At 35.1% G+C, this 17,129-nt stretch overlaps 1 protein-coding gene across 1 annotated transcript in view; it reads left to right on the top strand.

Moving 5' to 3' along the window:
• Window positions 1–1,304: 1,304 nt before the first annotated feature.
• Window positions 1,305–17,129, top strand: part of PI4K2B (phosphatidylinositol 4-kinase type 2 beta) — a 17,571-nt gene continuing 1,746 nt past the window's right edge. Inside the window, exons 1-8 of the mRNA XM_009319887.1 lie at window positions 1,305–1,459; window positions 6,726–6,926; window positions 7,417–7,548; window positions 8,904–9,057; window positions 10,650–10,717; window positions 11,201–11,300; window positions 13,877–14,010; window positions 15,101–15,160. Coding sequence (XP_009318162.1) covers window positions 1,325–1,459; window positions 6,726–6,926; window positions 7,417–7,548; window positions 8,904–9,057; window positions 10,650–10,717; window positions 11,201–11,300; window positions 13,877–14,010; window positions 15,101–15,160 — 984 coding nt within the window. The 5' untranslated portion in view covers window positions 1,305–1,324. The remainder of the gene's footprint in view (window positions 1,460–6,725; window positions 6,927–7,416; window positions 7,549–8,903; window positions 9,058–10,649; window positions 10,718–11,200; window positions 11,301–13,876; window positions 14,011–15,100; window positions 15,161–17,129) is intronic.

Raw genomic sequence — 17,129 nt, 5'->3', positions numbered from 1 at the left:
GCAAGAAAAAAACCTTGATTAGTTATAATTGTAAGTTTAGAGACTGTACTGGGAGTAAGTTGTGACCACAACATACTTTCACAGTGGAAAACTTGATTGAAATACTTTTTGAGGAAGAAACCTGCCATGTTCAGCAAATACTAGCTTCAATTAAAATGGCTTATTTTCATATGGAGAGTGTTGATAAACCAAAAGGAAACTTCTTAAAACTGCCAGTTTCCTTGTTTTCAGCCTTTATGTTTTTGTATGGCCACATCACTGTGGTAACAGAAGGCTTTCTAGTAGCACAGTAGCAATAATGAACACAAGTTTCAAAAATTATTTTTCTCTTCTTCCATGACCACGCAGCATAATGTGGTTTGTTTGTTTTTAACTTGATTTTTAATGGAATATATTTTTCCTGTAGTTATCCTTTATGTTACGAAAGACATGGTTGAAGAATTTCCTCAAGACAGTGAGCCTTCTTATAGTTTTAGATTCTGGAATGAATGCACAGAAATGAAAAACTGACCTCTGAGAAAGTTGTCTTCTGCATAGACAACTTCAGTTCCTGTGATAAAGTTCATCTGTAGGTCCTCTTCATCTGGAAGATTAATGTGCAGAGCAACTTAATATGGATGTTGCATTTTGTTTGGTAACAGTATAATGCACAACACTGATTTTGCTTTTACTGACAAAAACATGTACCAGTCGCAGCTCAGCTGTATGATGTGGTGTTTCTTGTGTAGAGATAGTTGAGGCTTGAATATGGAATAAGAACCACTGATTCAAAGTGACGTTTTCCACAAAAATAAGTGTATTGTGGGTTTTTTGGTTTATTTCCCTTACTCACTTAAGTACTTTGCGACAGGGAAATCTTAGAACCCTTTCCCTCTCTCTTGGTGGCTGACTCTATGAAATGCAATTTATTGATTGTCCCTGACAATCCCAATAAAAGTCTTTAAACTGTAGTTTATGGTAGAAGTATTGGCCAAGTAGTCTAACAGATTCTGATCCAACAGGTTGTAGTTGTTGATCCTGAAGAATGAGCTGTTATTAGTTTTAAGGCTTCCCTTCCTGTTGCCAACTTATACTAAGGTTTTCCTATGTTTTATGCTTTTTAGTTGTTTTTGTTTGGAAGCCATGTTATTACATGAACCACTGTTCGTGCAAGCAAGCGATAACGTTCTAGAAAACTTCAAAGAATGTCCTGTGCTACAAAAAGGTGTTCCAAAATGTCAAGAGTGATTTTTATTATTTATTTTTTATTTGGCTTAATGTAAATAATTGCACTTAAGATTGCTTGTTTTCTTATTTTTCAGGTCATACAGGACATACTGCTGATATGAATATATTTTTAGATGATCCAGAGTTTGCAGAAATTATTCTGAGAGCAGAACAAGCTATAGAGTGTGGAGTTTTTCCAGAAAGAATCTCTCAAGGATCCAGTGGGAGTTACTTTGCCAAGGATCCAAAAGGGGTGAGCATGTTACTGCAAAGTGAGAGACAATATCAGCAAAGAGTTTCAAATGGAAATTTAAAAATTCTATTTAAATGGAAATTAATTTAAATAAGTTGTTTAATAATTTATAGTATGCCAAAATCTATGTTGGAAAAATCAACACAAGTAATATTTAGATTTCTAATCACTTCTTGCAGCATAAGCTAAGCCAAAATAACTATTAATTCTCTGTTGCAGTTTTACTATGTTTTGAATGATCTGCACCAAATAAATAAGGAGAAAATAAAAGGGCCTCTTTAACATCTGAAAACAATTCAGGGATTCCTTTGTGCAGAATCTAACATTTTGTTCTTTTTATATTTTAATTGATTTTTAACAAAACTGAGCTTCTGATCTGGGTACTGTTTAGGTTTCTTTAGCCAAGCCTCCTACATTTTTTATCTCTTTTCTTTTTAGATAGTCTTTTATTTAGGTCATGTCTCCTTCCTCCTATTGGTAGATGGGCAAGAAGTGATATAAACAGATCTACCTTTCTAATTGTACTTGTCTGCTGAATCTTAACTTGGAAGATTTGGTTTCCCCTCCATTAGTGGTCATTGGTGCCTTGAATAGTGATTATCAAAGGTATCCTAAGGTTACTTTGAGACAGAAAAGTAAAAGTTAACCTGAATATCTTGCTTGAAAAGTAACATTTGGTTAGCATCATTTAGTAAAAGAAAATGATGTTTCAGACATACTTTCACATTGTTTTCTTTAAATCAGAAATACTTTGTCTGCTTAATGACCTGTTCCAAAAAGGAGGAGACTCAACCCTCATGCCTTTGTTGATTTGTTATATCTGATTTTGTTTTAAGCTTGATCAGCAGTCTTCTGGTTTTAGGTAGATGTAGGTGTTCATTAATCCTAAAGATCCCAGTCTTGTTGAACATGGAAGCTGTAACACTTTAAGTGCTTTGGTTTTCAGAACATATTCAAGATTGTTGTTCTTCCCTGCATCCCCAAAATGGTCATTTCCTATTCGTTTAGGAAGTTGGGTGGTTTTTTTGTTGTTTAGCTTTTATTCATATTATTGGTCATTACAGAATATATTTCTGTTTTGCCACGTAATTTTCATAGATGTTTGGTTTGTTTTAATGCCACTTTTCTGGTGATAGTTTTTACACTTCATTGAATGAGTGATTTTTAGAATAGTTACCTGACTTAATACAAATAAATATATGAATTTATGAATTTATTTCTAAGATGGAAAGTGGCAGAACTACCCCTTCAAAATCTTCTAAGAACTGCGCATTGTAGTTCATACTCCTGTGTTCCAGGAACATTTGTTAGTAACGATCCCCTTCATTCTGGTGGAGGAGAGCCAAAGTAGGTTGGGAAAGAGGGGTCTCTCTTTTTGAAACTGGAAGGAAAAAAAAAAATTCTTTCTCTAATCGCTTTGTGGGATCCTTGCTGTCGCATACAATGCTGTTAATATGAAAACCTCTTCAAAGTTTCAGCAGACTTTTTAAACTTCAGGTCATTTCCCTACTTCAGTAGTTTAGTTCTTCGTAGGCTTTCAGGTTGTATGCTTATACATACATATTCAAACTTTATACTGTTTTTAAAGAGGTATTTTAAATTAGGATTATGTCTTATTTAATATGCAATAGGAAAAAAATCTGACTAAGTAACCAAATACTGGTTTAAATCATGATGTGCCTAAAGAGTATTCTACAGTAAGACGCTAAAAATGCTTTAAAACTGGTTAAGTGTTTTTTTTGGAGTTTTTCTTAATGCTGTGCAATCGAGATCTTTTATTTTTAGAAAGTTACTTAGTAGAGAAATTACTTGAAAAAAATCATACTTGTTCTGGATTTCCGTATGTGCACATCTGTTTTGTCTGAAGCCTCTCCAGACTGATCTTGCAGTTTTTTGGTGACTAGCAATTGCCTGAGAGACTCACTGTGCCCTGGGGCTAATGGGAGAGTACTTACACATCATTTTTGTAACCATAGTATTTTGGATGGAGCACCTTATTTCCTTGTTTCTTACGTGCTGATTTTCTTGTTGGTTTTACTTCTGTTTTGCAGTGAAGTGTTGTTTTTGTTCCTAGTTAAGTTCCTAGTAGTGACTTGCCCTCCCCCTTCATGCAGGTCATTGATTTGAATGTAAGTATTCAGGAGAAATGAAGACTAAAAAAACACCAATTTTTTTATGTGGGCCAGAAAAATTTCATTGCAAAATATGAAAGTATTTGCCAACATGAAACTGTGAGAGTAATGATACTGAGCTCCTAGCTGGCTTTCAGTTTTGCTTTTATTCTTTGCGCTAAATTTAGAGCTTATCTAAATTTGTTATCCATATTAAAGGTCTGATAAAACTTCATTTTGTCAGTAGTGCAGCTCCCATTTGTAGAATGGATTTCACATCCTGTTTGACAGAGTATTGCATCATTCTACTTCAGACCAGTTTTGTGACTTGCTTTCTCTTATTCTTCTTGAGTAATCTCCTCTTCCTTATGCTGGGAAAGAACTTATTAAAGATGTGCTAAGCCTTCTTACTGGTCAGCTTCTGAAGTGTTTCCCACACTAATACCAAGTTACAGGTAAAATAACCTGTTTCCATTAGGTCATCTTATTTGCTGATGTGGGTCCATCAGAAAGATAAAACTAAAATTGCCTAATTAAAATGATTAACTTTTTGCATTGTCGTAGTTGTATGCTGATATGAAGCAGTTCAGTATTTAAGCAGCACTATTGTTGAAGTGCTGAATATTTCTGCATTTGTTGTTCGTTGTGTAACCAATAAAGTACAAGACATTGTGTCTGTTACAAACTGTTTTGCAACATGTTTTCAGCAGTTTAGCTATTGGCTAATTGGTAATGCCAATGGAGTCAGCCTAGAAATTAATTTTGACTTGCAACATTAAGATTGGCCTTGGTAGGTTGTCTACATATTGAGCTTTCTGGTTCTACTCTGGTCCTCAACACAAGTGGCTCTGCAACATTTAGCAAGGTCCTAACTTCAGTGAAACCTTGAAAACCGTATCTAGATTTGATAGTATAGCACAGTATGGTCCAGGCACATAGTGGCATGAGCTAAGCTCCTTTTTAAAATGGACAGTTTGTAGGAGGTATTATCGAAAGAACGATTCAGAAAAGAGATAATTAATGGCTTGGCATATACTACCAAATACACCACTGTGTTTCTGGGAAGTGAAAAGCTGCTAGCTTTGTTTTGAGCAGGTAGATAGCTGTGATTCAATAGGAAAAAAATAAATAACTTTTTAAGAATTCTAAACTTAACATTAAAATTTTGACTAAACTGATATACCAAGTAAATTGTTTCCAAAATGTTGTGATTTAAAAAAAAAAGTTGCATAGAATATTTATTGTAAGCGTACCCTTTTCTGTAGGTCTAAATTGAATTGTCTGTGCAGTTGCATAGAACTTGCTCATGATTTTGAATGTAACCTTAGAATCACAGATAACAGCATGCTGAAAACAAGAGAATTTTTGTCAATTTATTTCCTGCCCCTGTTGATAGGAAACTTATTTTATAGGTTGAATGCAAATAGTGATATTTCGTAACTTATTTCTCCTGGTAGTTGATGGGAATGAAACAAAATAGATGGATGAGACAGGTGATCCTACTAGTGCCTGGTGTCTTGTGTACTCTGTTTACAAACTGAATGAAATACGTTCTCTGTAGCTAGTTTGTCTTGGACAAAGCATGATTGTCTTGGACAATCTTGGACTAAGTTAGATTGTCTTGGACAAAGTGGGTGAAAGTTCTCTAGAAGCTACAACCACTAGTCAGGTCCTCTCCCTAATCTAGTTGAATCAGCAGTTACTGAAGCAGAATGCTAGTTTCTGGCTGCCAGAAAACTTGTTTATGACTTAAGAGTGTAAATCAGTGATGAGTGCTGGTGCAACAACAGGCAATGTTTAGCTTATTGAGATATTAACTTTTTTGATAAGGATTCAGGAAAGTACTGATATGTGAAAATGCTTCTTAAACAGTTGTTCTTAAACATTTGTTAGATAAGAATTTGATTTACTTACCTTGGTCCTGTGAGAAGGAGTGAAGATACAGTATTTCACTTGAGCTATGGAAGTGTCATTACATGGACTTTATGCGATAGGCTGAAGTTTATCACAGGCGATTGGAAGGTTATATATTTTAGTGTGGTAATAATCTTGTGGTTTGCAGTTAACAAATATAGAATCGTGAGTAGGAGGCACCTTGAGAAATCATCTATTTAATGCCTGTGTTGTGGAGCAGGATCGTCCTAACATGATTCCTGATGAATGTCTGTCTAACCTGTTAGTGGCGTCCTGTTTTGGAGACTCCACAACCTGGCAGTCTGTTCTGGTCTTGAGCCACTCGTAAGGTTCAAAAGGTTTTTTTCCTTGCAATTTACTTGTTGGGATTTAAGCCTATAATTTCTTGGCTCCTTAACAGTAAATGTGTTGTTCCTTTTTTCTCTATAGCAACCTATTACATAGTTCATTGTGCCCCATTTTCTCTTAGGCTAAACAATCCCTGTTCATACAGTCTTTCATTATTCACATTTTTTGTGCTTATTCTCATTGTTTTTTCAACTTCCTCCAGTTTGTTAACAGATTTCTTGAAGCATAGTGTCCAAATTGGACATAGTACTCTGAGTAATTTTAAGCTTTACTACGTCTCCAATGTAAATGGTGGCTGATAGCGTGAACCATTGTTGGCTTTGAGTTGAGGAATCTACAGCAGTGGTAAATGACACCACTCTTGGGAATTGCAAAGTGTGGAACATTTTGATCCATTCTAACTTAAAGCAATAAATAAATAGATATAAAAGAGAAAAGGTAACATTTGATTATTAGCATTCTGTATGCTTGTCAGTTTCCTGGAACCATTATGTGTCTGCCTGAAATATCTTGTCAATGAGTTAATTGGTGGGCTGAAAATGATTTTTAAAACTACTATTAAAACCTCAATTTTTAAAAACTTAGAATATAAAAAGAAGTATATTCTAAAATGCAGTCCTCTAATTTTGAAAAACTAGTAAATGTTAGCTGGATTTGATTTTCTCTTATGAAGAGCTTATTTTGAATTTGTGCTACTTCTAGACAAGCATTTGATGATAAATTTATTTGGAATACTGTTTTGTTAGTTTTATTATTTCATCATCTAAAAAAAGCAACTGTAAAATGCAATGTATAGTATCTAAAATGGTTTTGAAAACTGGTTATTTGAAAGTATTGGTTAATCTTTTGCAACTCAGAACATTCATACTTTAATTTTATATTATTTGTCCTAGAAAATTATTGGAGTGTTCAAACCAAAATCTGAGGAGCCTTATGGACACCTAAATCCAAAATGGACCAAATATTTTCACAAAGTTTGCTGTCCTTGCTGCTTTGGCAGAGGCTGCCTCGTTCCAAATCAGGGATACCTCTCTGAAGCTGGTGCCTATCTTGTGGATGACAAGCTGGGGCTAGGAGTTGTTCCTAAAACTAAGGTAAAAGTTAAAATACATAAATTATTGAATGCAAAAAATATATAGTGACAGACTTGTCAGTCTCTGGACTGTAGTTGTGGAGATATGCTTATATATCATGTATTTTCCCTAAGTCATTTATAAACTATTGAGAGTCCAAAGGCAAGCAGTTTGGTGTAGAAAGGGTAAGCTTGCGATCTGAATTGAATCTCTTCTTTGGAACCACTTCAGTTTCTAGCATTTTCTGACACTTCTGTGCCTCATGTTTTGGTGAGATGCATCAGAATTGCAAAAAAGCAGCATATAAAGATTTCCACTTACGTCTCTTACCACATTTTTGTTTGAGATATATAAAGTAGCAAATATTCACCTTTTCATATAAAATTTGTCTGTTGGAAAAGCCCGATGCTTCCTTCTTGCTTTTTTGACAACTAAGCATAAAACTTACTGTAAATTTATAACTGAAATAATAAGGAATTCTGAGCTGTGTTTTTAACTTCCATATTTTAAGGTTGTCTGGCTTGTCAGTGAGACCTTTAATTACAGTGCAATAGATCGTGCAAAGTCAAGAGGAAAAAAATACGCTTTAGAGAAAGTGCCAAAAGTTGCTAAAAAATTTAATCGAATTGGACTACCTCCTAAGGTAAGATGAAAAGTAAGTGATTTGTGCATTTCCTGATTCTTATACAAAACTGAATTAAAAAAAAAAAGAGAATATTTATAGGTAACTTCAGCAGTAGAAGAAAAATCTTGTTAAAGACTATGTCTGAATGACTGAAGTTTGATAAATATGACTGTTTCTATGCAAAATCTATCCACTCTGTTGCATCATTTCTTCATTTGAACTACGTTGTTAATCTTGCCACTTTTTGTATCAGTCTGCAGTCTAGCTTTCTGCTGGAGGAGTAATATGTTAAAACACTGTACATCTGGTTTTTTATTTTTCTTGACTGTTTAGTACATTTCCCTTCAGTGTCAAGTTTTTATATTGTCTAATTGTTTCTCCCTTGCAATTTATCTAGTTCTTTCATTTTTCCTAAATATTCCCCCCCTCCCCCCCTTGTTTGTTTTATTCTTTTAGGTATTCTATAGTTATGTTCATCCTACCTTCCTTTCATCTTGTGTGCAGTACTCCACTGACTAAAACCTCATCTTTCTTGCCTAATGACCCTTATTGTATCCCTAAAATATCGTCACGGTGTTCTACTCCTAAACTTTTAAAACACAGGTTATGTACAGCTTGGGTAATCCACTTGTGTCAGTTCCCAGCAATTTTGATCGATGTGACATAAGTTATGCAAGCTTGTATCAGTATGGTTATTCCACATGCTATGTGTTTATCCATGTCTCTGCACGTGTGCATCTATCTGCATTTTACTTCTCGAATATAGGTCCTCTTTTGAATTTTAATCTTGGGCACCTTTACTGTTGCCCACACGTGGAGCCTATGCCATCTGTAATTTTCTTCCTTGGACTCTTTTGGGAAATGTATTTCAACCATTTTCATGCAAAAAGTGTGTCTTGAAAAAATAGTTAATGCTGCTGTTCTCATCAATGAAACATACAAGCTTTTCAGAGAGGAAGATTTTTCTCCTGTAATTTTTGGTGAGTTTCCTATGAACTATTGAACCAAATGTTTCCAGTGAAAAAGAGAATAGATGTTATTTCTTTCTCTTTGTTTCAAATGTTGCTTGTAATACTGCGTGTTTGTTTATGTTGAGCTGTCTGGCTACATCTTATCCCTGGTAAACTCAGTGAGTGCTTAAACAAATATTAAAAAAAAACAAACAAAAAACCACCAAAACTCCCTCATGATTTGAGTCTTACTTTTTTAGAATTTAGAAATGAAAGAGAAACCACTTAGTAATCTTTTTTTAAATGTCGTACTTCCTGTGTTCTGAACTTTGAAAATACGTAATCAGTTTTTCTGTTAATGTTAAGATGAGTTATGTGACCTACCCAAGTGCATTTTCCAAATGCAGTTTCTTAATGTTTCAGGTTGGCTCCTTCCAGCTGTTTGTCGAAGGATATAAGGAAGCTGACTACTGGCTCAGGAAGTTTGAAACTGATCCTTTACCTGAGAACACAAGGAAAGAATTTCAGTCACAGTTTGAAAGATTGGTTATCTTGGATTATGTCATCAGAAATACAGGTATTTGTTAGTGTCTCTCGGTATCTATCTACTTTTGTGAGGCAGAAATGGTAAGCAATGCTGGCTGAAAACTGCTGCTGAAGACTTTTAATGCATTTCAGATGCTTTTCTCACAATTGAAGGCCAGAATGTTGCATTTTAAACTTTAAAAAATTTACTCTGGATTCAAACATTAAATATTGCAATTGACAAAATCCAAACAACCCTTTTTGGCTGTTACTTGATATTTTTAAGCAATGTAAGAATTCAAGAACAAATACTTCCATTATGCTTTAATTCTGTCAGTAGGCTTTTAACTGTCTGTTTCTCCAGATTAGGATAAGGGACGGTGGGGTTTCAGGAACTGTAAGAAAAGCCATGACTACCATTCCTTTTATGCTAAGCTGGAGCCAATAACAGCACGGTTTTGCATCAGTGCAAGATAGTTCATATTCATTGTGACTAGGCACTGAAGTACAACTGTGATGTATATCTCTCAGTTCTCCTGCATTCTTGTTTCTTTCACTCAGAAGCTGGGATTCTTCTGTTGACTACATAGGTGGTTTATTTCCTCAAGAGTCCAAAGGCAGTTTTATATTTAAAATACTTCCTCTGCTGCTTTGTCAGAGGTGGGCATCTTTACCCTTCTTCAGACATACCAGCTGTAGTTCATTTTCCTTTTCTTAAATTCACTCAGTAGAAAGGAATCCAGCTGAAAATAAGTTACTCTAACCTGTGGCTTTTTAGAAGCAAACTAAAAGAAGAAAGTTTCATAAGAATGTAATACTTTCTAGCTGCTGCTATGGTTTGTCAGCTTTATCAAATAGATCTCAGTGTTTCCAAACAACTACTATGTCCTGTGATGTTCTTAAAATTGTAAGGAAAATACTCAAAATGCAAAACCTCATTATGTGGGTGATTTTACCTTCGTCTAATATATCTCATCATGATGGAACATGAAAATCTTCTGATGGATGTTTAACTAAACTTAAGGGAGCACCTTAAGATGACAGCAAAATCCATGCAATCATCCTCTATCTGAAAGACCTTGTCAAAAAGTCTTCAATGTCTCAATTTTGTCTGAACAGTGCAGACCTTTTTCAGCTTCTGAAAGGCTCTTCAGTTTTTTCCTTCCTCCATCTTTGAAGAGTCTGTTTTCTTCATGTAGTCAAACATCACACTATCTGTAATTTTGGAGAGCCTCTTCCTTTACCCATCAGCATTAAAACAAGCTTAAAAATTAAGTCATTGTGGTTGCTGCTGCTGACAGTCTTTTCCCAAGGAAAAGTGCACGCTACAGCCAATCTTTCTGCATAAAATTGATGAAAATAGTTTCTCTTAGCTTTCTTGATATTTTGCTGTATATTCAGCCAGTTGGGGAAACTAAAGCAGTAGTGCATACCTAAGAACATTTGGTAAATGTTTGGTCTTTCCAGTAAATCAGTTGCCTCAAACATTTCAGTAAAGCTAAAACACATGTATTGAGATTAGAAGAAACTTTTTGAACAGTTTTGCCTGACTCCTATGTTAAATTCTCTTAGTTGTTGTATATTACTTTAGATGATGATTTCTTTATAAATGACGTGTTGTAACATGCATTTTCCTATTTAAAGACAGAGGTAATGACAACTGGTTAGTCAGGTATGAAAAAAAAGATGATGGACTTGATCTGTCAGATAAGGTAAGAAAATTGTACTCTGAAACTTAAATTCTTTAAATTGTTTAGTTTTATAACTTGGTCTTGCAGGGGATTAAGTGCATGGCCTTAATCCTGGTGCATGGTCTCGAGAAATATGATAACTGCAAATTATTTTAGGCGAAATAAATGGAAAAGCTATTTGGATTAGACTAGTCTGGATAGAACTTTTAATGTTCTGTATTTTTTCTTGGGCTATAATAATAATAAAACTGCCCGCTGTTGCTCAAGCACATTTCTTCAGCTATTTATGTGCTCTGCTTATCTTGTATTTGGAGGAAGGGCTCCTTTTTAATGGTGGTAAAGTAAGAATTATATGTGCTGGAGTTTATTTGGATACTCCTTTATATTGTTTAAGTTGACTTTAAGCAGTGAAGCTAAAAAGTATATTATTTAGTATTTTTAATGTATTTCACTATTTTTGTAAGCACATAGCTATCACTTATTTTTGAAATATTCCTCCCTTAGGATAGCCAATGGACTATAACTAAAGAGTCTACTATTAAAATTGCTGCAATTGACAATGGTTTAGCATTTCCTTTTAAGCATCCTGATGAGTGGAGGGCATGTAAGTATTGCATTCTTCATTCATCTTCCTTTTGGGAGAGTAACTTCTAAATAAGTATTTTTTTGTTTGGGTTGTTGTAGTAAGAAACCAAGAAATCATCACTGTAGTTATATATTGAATTTTTAAATGACGTACTTTTCTTCAGAAAGTTAGCAAAAATGCCATTTTTGCAATGGCATATGTGATTTAGTCCTTGTTCATATTTTTTACCCTTATACCTTTAAACAATATTAATACATGGATATTCATAAACATACTACTGTATGTAAAGTGACCGATGGTGGAATTGGAAAAATTTAGCAACACAATTCTCGTGTGTGTTTTCTTGAAAACCATGGTGGAAAGTTACTTGAGTGCAAGGATATGCAAGTTGTCCTCTAATGGCCAAATTTCTATTTCAAAACAAAGGGTACTGTTGTAGGTGAACAGGTAGACAAGTTACATGTTATTTTTACCTGTTCTCAGCTTTAGCTTACTTTGTAGAAGTTAATCTTTAGTTAGTATTTTTGAGCAGACTGAAAATTGATATTACTGTTAAAGCTAGATTGCTTCTGACCACATCTCTGACTACTTATAGTTTAGAGGGAAGTGCTCAACAGGGTTTACAATTACATCTGTGGACTATTAGCCAATTAGGTAGTTATGACAGTTAGCATGGGCTAGTTTTGCTGTGAAAAGGCTAGTTAATTACCCTACTCAGAGCTCCGTACAGTCCCAGACATCTTGATACTCAGTAGTTACTGTCCTACATATCTCTTGGCAACAGTCACTTCTGCAGCTGTTCTAGAGACATGGCAATTATTGCTTATTGTAGACCATCTTTTACTTCAACACCCAAAGTAATAAACTTGGATGATCCTTTAGAATTCTCTTGCAGTTGGACAAGTGTGTGACAATTCTGTAATGGTAAACTTGTAGCATGTTGTTGTTTAAAATCACAGGCTCTTGAGGGGTAGAGCATGTTGTCTTGATAACTAGAGATGGTTGATCGTCAAGGATAACCTCCTCAAAGCCAGAGAACAGCCTAGCCAAAAGGCAGGAAGTTGGTCCAGCATGGATGAACAGGGAACTCCTGACTGAACTGGGACACAAAAATTAAATACATTTAAAAAAAAAAAAAAAAAAAAGATGTAGAGACTCCACTTTGTCCAAAAGTGCAAGAATGGAGTCTGGAAAGTCAAAGCTCAGCTGGCGTAAAGCTAGCAGAGGATATCAAGGGCAACAAGAAAGGGTTAAGTAAATGAGAAGTGAGAGTGGGACTGAAGAAAAGTGCAGCAAGGACCTAAAGGCAAAAGGCATAAGAAAGAACAAGTTATTCAGTGCTGACTTTGCCTCAGTTTTCACTTGTAAGATTTGCTCTCAGGTTTTTAGGTCTCAGAGCTCATAAGCAGAGCTTCTGGGAATGAATCATTATCCAAAGCAGAAGAAAGGGAGCACTTAAGCAAAATGGACAATGGTTCATAGGAGTAGATGAGATGCATTGGAAACATGATGGGAGCTGGCTGATGTCGTTGTGAGGCTTTTTTCTCATCGCTCTTGAAAGACTGTAGTAATGTGGGAGGTTGCTGATGACTAGAAAAAGGTATCGCATCCATCTTCAAGAAGGGCAAGATGCAGGGTACAAGGAATGATGGGGTAGCCTAACCTCAGTCCCCGTGAAGGTTGTGGAATGAATCCTCCTGGAAGCCATGTTCAAGCACATGAAGAACAAGAAGGTGATGGGGAAGCCAGCATGGATTTACCAAGGGCAAACTATGCTTAACTGACTAGACAGCTTTTAGTGATAAGATGACTGGTTCAGTGGATTGAGGGGAGGGCAGCTGATTTTCCTTGACTTCTGCGAGGCCTACTGCATGGTCTCTCATAGTATTCTTGTAGTCAAACGTGAGATACGAACTGGACAAACAGGCTGTGAGGTGGGTGGAAAACTGGCTGGACTGTCAGACTCAAAGGGCTGTGAGCAGTGTCAGGAAGTTCAGTGGGTGGCCTGCTACTAGTGATGTTCCTCAGTTCCTGCAACTGAGACTGTTTGGTGTCGTTTAACATCTGGTACTAGTAATTAGTCTTACAATATCTCTTGAAACAGCTGTTTAATAGCAATTATGTGAAAAGTTAATGTTTTTCTAAGCATGCTTAGAAGAAGGCATTTTAATAAACAAAAATTTTTATTAAAAAATAGTAGCTACTTTTTTGTTAATGCTTCAGTACAGGTCAAACATCTGAAAGATTTCTATTTGATTGCAGCCATTCTTTTACTCCAAAGGAAACTGCATTACTAAACTAGAAGGCCTCTATTGTTGCTTAGAGTATTTAATTTATATACCTTTTTTACTTTTTGCTTCAGCTAAATATTTATTACTTAAAATATATTTTTACTGTTTGTAAAAAAGGTGAAGTAGCTGTAAAGCTGCTTTTGTAACTGTAGCCAAGAGAGGTATATGGGGTAACAACGTTGTGAAAATAGTATGTTACTGAGAACTTCCAGTAGGCAGCAGAGTACTGTATCAATGGTAAGCACTTGAGAATTCCATTTTTGCCTGTTGTTAATCATGAAGTGTGCTGTTTTTCCGCATTAGATCCCTTCCACTGGGCTTGGCTTTCTCAAGCAAAAGTTCCTTTCTCTCAGGAGACCAGAGACTTAGTTCTTCCTCGCATTTCTGATATGAACTTCGTACAGGATCTTTGTGAAGATCTTTATGAACTATTTAAGGTGAATCGAGTGCTTCTTTGAATTGAGCATTACTGAAATAGCTAATACCTGTAATGGAACAGTTAAATTCATGAAAAGAAAAACCATCTAACTTCTGTATGTTGTGATACTGTGCTATTTTAGCTTTAACATTGGCATGGTAGGAAGGGTTGATATAATTAAGAGGAAACTGTGTCACTAATGTGGCTAATTGATAGTAATCAGCTCATCTGAAAACATAATTACCTTTTATATATCCAAGTTTTACATTATCAATTAAAGCTAGTTAACTTTTATATATATATATGGAAAAACGCCATTTAACATACCTGTGTGGTGTGTATACACAAGATAAACTGTAGCAACCTAAGGAGATCGTGTATTTAATGTAACTTAAAGTACCTGCATACCTTTCATGTACTTAATTTTACATATATATTGTGTGTGAAGTTGATGCTGAAATCTTGGCCATGTTTAAAGTAAGTCAAACTTACTTAAAGATACTGAAACTGTGCTACAATATTGACATGTAGAGAAGTGTCCTTCTCTGAAACATTCCACAAACAATTGTGTCAGATGTTCAAGTGAAATAATCCAAATGATCAGGATGGAAAGAAATGGAAATTTTAAACTTTTAATGAAAATGCAGCTGTAACATCAAAACTAGATCCTGAAACACATTCGCAATATTTGCGTCTTTGACTCAGTTGTATTCAAAGTGACTCTGGGTTGTCTGTTAAACCCAGTGGAAGTTGAAATATTTAATAAATCTGAAGGAGGAAGTATTCTTTTGCCAGAGTAAAGGTGAAAGACAGAGCAGTGCAACATTATGTGATGGTATTAGGCCTACCTACCAATGCCCTGAAGTAGTATCCACTGATGTATTTTACTTTTGTGATGTGGAACATCCTTCACTTTCACATATCTATACTTGCTGCAATAAACAGACCTTTTTGTTGGTCATACCATGACTATTTGAAGCTTCCAAAAATTATTATGATGTTGGTAAATATGACTGTGTGTTATGAAATTGATGGATTTGCATGCTAAATATATAGCTAAAAATAAATGGGTCATTTCTTATAATAACTCTTTGTTTTCTTTATTAAAGACTGATAAAGGATTTGACAAGGCTACTTTTGAAAACCAAATGTCCGTTATGAGGGGGCAGGTAAGACTGCTTTTTTAATGTTTTTATTTATGTATTTAATTTGTCATCACTTCTTGGCTGTTTTTAGAGCTACAGAAACTGACTCCTATTAAATTGAAAGACACTGAAGGTGTTTTCGTCTGGGAAGACTAAATTTCTTTCTGGAGTTTGTTCTTATTTGCATATAAATGAGACAGCAGAAAGTGTATATTGATTTTTTTTTTAATTATCTTTATAGAAGATGATTTTCTTAAATAATTGGGTTTTATTGTTCTTGTGGGGGTTAGGGGAGGACTTAATACCTATATATTCTTAGAAGGTATTTTAAAAATGAAACACTGGAGAGTCATAAACTTGGATGGAAAATTTGGTGGGAAATTTTGTTATGTTATTAAAATAAATGTGACTATTTTGGAGGGTTAACTTGATTATTGAAATACCTTTCACAAGAAGGCAATATTAGGCAATAATTTCTTCATCCTAGCAAATGTCAGAACCATACTTGGAACCAGTCCAGCTGTTTTCAGATTAGAAATTTGATGATGATTAAGTTTTGAGGTTTTTAAACAAGAGAGGAGAAGGGCTTTTCTGTCTTCTTGCTGTTTTAAAATTTAAGACTGGTGTGATATACTGGAAAACAAGCTTTAGCTAAGAACAAATTTAGTTCTTTGTAGGCATGTGATTTGTGAAAATGTAAGGGAATTGGACTAGATAAATTAGTAGTCCCATTTGCCCTGAATTTATTGAAACTGACTTCTCTGTGTTCATAAATTCAACATGGATAGTTTAAAGCCAGACATTCACAATTCCTAGAGCAGGTTGGTCCGACCTTTTCTCTGTAGAGTTTCCTATATCAAGAAGTACCTTGCAGAAGACTGCAGCTCTGCTTAGTCAAACATAATCCCAGTTAACATTAGTTACGTGTGGTGGCTAAAAGCCAGCAAGCCTTACTTATTAAATTGAATTATAGGAGTTATTTCTGAAATAACTTTTCTGAGAAGTTTGTGCAGTCACTGGAAGGTCACTTCTGAAGTACTCATCCATCTTAAACTGTGTTAAGTAGCTTTTTTGTGATGAGACAATTGACTACAGGGAATCTGTTATTTAACAAAAAGCTTAAGGAAAAAACCTGATCTCTATAACTGAGAGAGATCTAGCTAAGGTTGTCTAAATTAATTTCCCACTCTAAAGGCTGCATCTGCACGCTTTCTTTGCACCCTTTCCCTGAGGTGGATTTCAGCAGAGATTTTTTTAACTTTTTTTTTTTTAAATCTTTCTCCAGCTGTACAAGAATGTGTTTCACTGTGGGTGATGTCAGGTTTTCAGGCATGGATTTAGGGAAGAAATGCAGATAATGAGTTATTCTTGGATGTGATTAGAAATACGTCAGCAAATGATGCCTTTTAGCACTGATTTTAGAGTTGCTTTTGGTGTAAAACCAAATTATGTTACAAGGGCATTATAGAAGAGTTGGATATCTAGATCACATATAATGGATTCATTAAGATGAATTTGCAGGATAGCCAAAACATCTGTAAATACATCCTTAAAAATGAAAATTTTAAGAATTAGAAAATGAAGAATCTAGTTGATAAAGATAAGGAGGCTGAAGAGAAATATATCTTGCACGTAAGGGGCGAGATCTTTAAATCTAAGGTACCAAAAGTAGTTAGCAGCATATCTTTGTGAAGAGGGGGAAAAATACGTTGGGAAGGGTTTCAAACCCAAGATAAACAGTTCTCTCAAGAATATAGAGACTAAGCAGCCAGGTAACACAGATCTACAAAGGATTGCCTTAGAACTTAGAAAACGTAAATGTCAGGTGGAGCTGCCGGAAGAGCCAAATTGCAGTAAACCATGCAAAGGACTCTATCTGTCAGGGTCTTCAGCCATGAAAGTGCAGAATGAGCAGGGGATCAGTAAGTCGCACAAAGAAGAAAGGGGTGTTGTGCAGGGGGAAAAAAAGGCTTGATATTAAGGATAATGCAAG

The sequence above is a fragment of the Pygoscelis adeliae genome, unplaced genomic scaffold (genome assembly GCF_000699105.1).
Source record: "Pygoscelis adeliae isolate BGI_AS28 unplaced genomic scaffold, ASM69910v1 Scaffold243, whole genome shotgun sequence".
NCBI lineage: Eukaryota > Metazoa > Chordata > Aves > Sphenisciformes > Spheniscidae > Pygoscelis > Pygoscelis adeliae.
The sequence above is the reverse complement of the archived record's forward strand: the minus strand, read 5'-3'. Positions and strand labels throughout refer to the sequence as shown.